Source organism: Acanthisitta chloris, unplaced genomic scaffold, assembly GCF_000695815.1.
Source record: "Acanthisitta chloris isolate BGI_N310 unplaced genomic scaffold, ASM69581v1 scaffold34531, whole genome shotgun sequence".
NCBI classification, from domain to species: domain Eukaryota; kingdom Metazoa; phylum Chordata; class Aves; order Passeriformes; family Acanthisittidae; genus Acanthisitta; species Acanthisitta chloris.
The window spans coordinates 355-2580 of NW_008658259.1; the positions used below are offsets into that span (position 1 = coordinate 355).

The 2226-nt window shown below is 64.1% G+C and overlaps 1 protein-coding gene across 1 annotated transcript in view; it reads left to right on the plus strand.

Moving 5' to 3' along the window:
• LOC103812034 (sodium-dependent phosphate transport protein 2A-like) overlaps nt 1–1188 on the plus strand; it is a gene marked incomplete at its 5' end in the record, with an annotated part of 1535 nt that extends 347 nt beyond the window's left edge. Inside the window, 3 exons of the mRNA XM_009085038.1 lie at nt 89–205; nt 395–519; nt 625–1188. Of these exons, the coding sequence (XP_009083286.1) occupies nt 89–205; nt 395–519; nt 625–1179 (797 nt within the window). The remainder of the gene's footprint in view (nt 1–88; nt 206–394; nt 520–624) is intronic.
• Between the last annotated feature and the right edge of the window lie 1038 nt (nt 1189–2226).

Genomic DNA, 2226 nt, shown 5'->3' on the forward strand with positions numbered 1-2226 from the left:
ACCATGTAGGAGCTCTGAGTTGCTCCTAGCTGATGTGTCCATGCCCATGTCCATGCTTGCGTCCATACCCATGGCCATGCTGTGGCAGACCTCCCACACCCGCTCAGCTGGCTCACCGGGTACTTCGCCATGGTGGTGGGTGCTGGGATGACCTTCGTGGTGCAGAGCAGCTCTGTCTTCACCTCGGCCATCACACCCCTGATTGGTGAGTCCCGGCCATGCCTGGTCCCCTGTCATGTGCTGGTCCCTACTGTGATGGTCTGTGGGTGCTAGAGTACTCAGGGGGACAGGAGGAGCTGTGCCTCCGAAGGAGGCACAGAGATGGCACTGGCAGGGAGCGATGGGATGGGATGGGTAGGGAGCGATGGGATGGGATGGAATGTCTGTCTCACAGGCCTGGGGGTGATCAGCATTGAGCGTGCCTACCCACTGACCCTGGGCTCCAACATTGGCACCACCACCACTGCCATCCTGGCTGCCCTGGCCAGCCCAGGGGACAAGCTGGCCAGCTCCTTCCAGGTATGGGCAGCCCAGTGCCATGGCTGGGCTGGCTGTGGGCACCAAGCAGGGCATGTGCTAGGAGAAGCCCACGTGCCCAGCCTGATGGGGATGCTGTCCCTGCAGATTGCTCTCTGCCACTTCTTCTTCAACATCTCTGGCATCCTGCTGTGGTACCCACTGCCCTTCACCCGCCTGCCCATCCGCATGGCCAAGGCGCTGGGGGAGCGCACAGCCAAGTACCGCTGGTTCGCCGTGCTGTACCTCATCGTCTGCTTCCTCCTGCTGCCCTCCCTCATCTTTGGCATCTCCATGGCGGGTTGGAGGGTACTGGTGGGGGTGGGTGCACCTTTCCTCGGCCTCCTCTTCTTCGTGGGGCTGGTGAATGCACTGCAGGCGCACAGCCCTGGGCGCCTGCCCAAGTGGCTGCAGACCTGGGACTTCCTCCCTGCCTGGATGCACTCGCTGCAGCCCCTTGACCGGGTCATCACCCAGGCCACCCTCTGCTGCACCGACCGCTGCCGCAGCCCCGAGGGCTGGGAGGAGCACGAGGGTCCTCCCCACGACAAGGCCAGGCTGGGGCTGGACAACCCTGCGCTCTCCTACCCCGAGGAGATGCCCAGCCCCACCATCCGGGTGGGCTCCCCTCGCCTGCCCCCACATGGTGCCACGCGGCTCTAGCTGGCACTGACACCTGGGCTGCTGCTCCTGTGGCCATCGGTTTCTGCTGTCCCTGCTCAGCTGGTGTCTAATAAAGGCTGAATGCCTATGCTCTGGGTGTATGTCTCTTCAGCTTCTGCCTCTGCAAACCCTAGGGAGACAGCTGTGGCCACAGGTCCCAGACACCCACCATCCACCCGTGTCCATGTGCCACCACTGCTCAGCCTGGCCCCAGACAGGTGCCCACTGCTGGGGACACACCAATGCACTTCTGATACCATGGGGCACACACTGATGATGCCACAACTAAACCCTGTGGTCTGTAGCCAGCCAAGGTGTCACAGGCAGCATCTTCCACCCACTTTGTCCCCAGAGGGCTGTGCTGGCAGGGGCTGTGCTGCCCCACTCTGTGCCACGGCGGTGGTGAGTGAGCGAGGCACAGCATGGGGCAGACAGTGAGGTGCTGGGGTGCTGCAGTGCTGCCAGGCTGGGGGATCAGCAGGATGTTGACCTGGCATAGCTGGGCAGTGCCCCTGGTGCCCAGAACACCCTGGCACCCATGGCAGAAGCCCTCCTGCCGCGGTGATCCTGGAGAGAGCCCTTTAAGTGTTGGTAATAACAACTTCTCCCACTGCCCACAGATGTTTGGGCTTCTGCCAGTGATATCGGCCCATCCTTCCCGCCCTCCCTCCTTCCCACCCGCCCTCCTCCGAGACTGGGACCAGCAGAGCCAGCAGCGCTGCCGTGGGAGCCTCTCTGTGCTCCCCCCCCCCCCGCCGTCCCGCATGCCCTGCTGGGGACCACCGGGCCAGGACAACCTCTGCCTCGCCGCCAGACCGGGTCAGTGCAGGAGCAGTGGTGGCCAGGACGACTCCCGGGGACTCAGCCATGCTGGGGCTGTGCCTACAGACGCAGCGGGGCTGGTGAGCAGGGTGGGGGGAAGCCCCATGGGGCTTCATCTGCCTGAAGCGCTGGGCCAGCATGGAGCCAACCACCTCCCTTCCCAACGTCTCCGGTAACGCCAGCAGCACCAGCAGTGCCAGCAGCACTCCGCACTCGCCTGCAGCC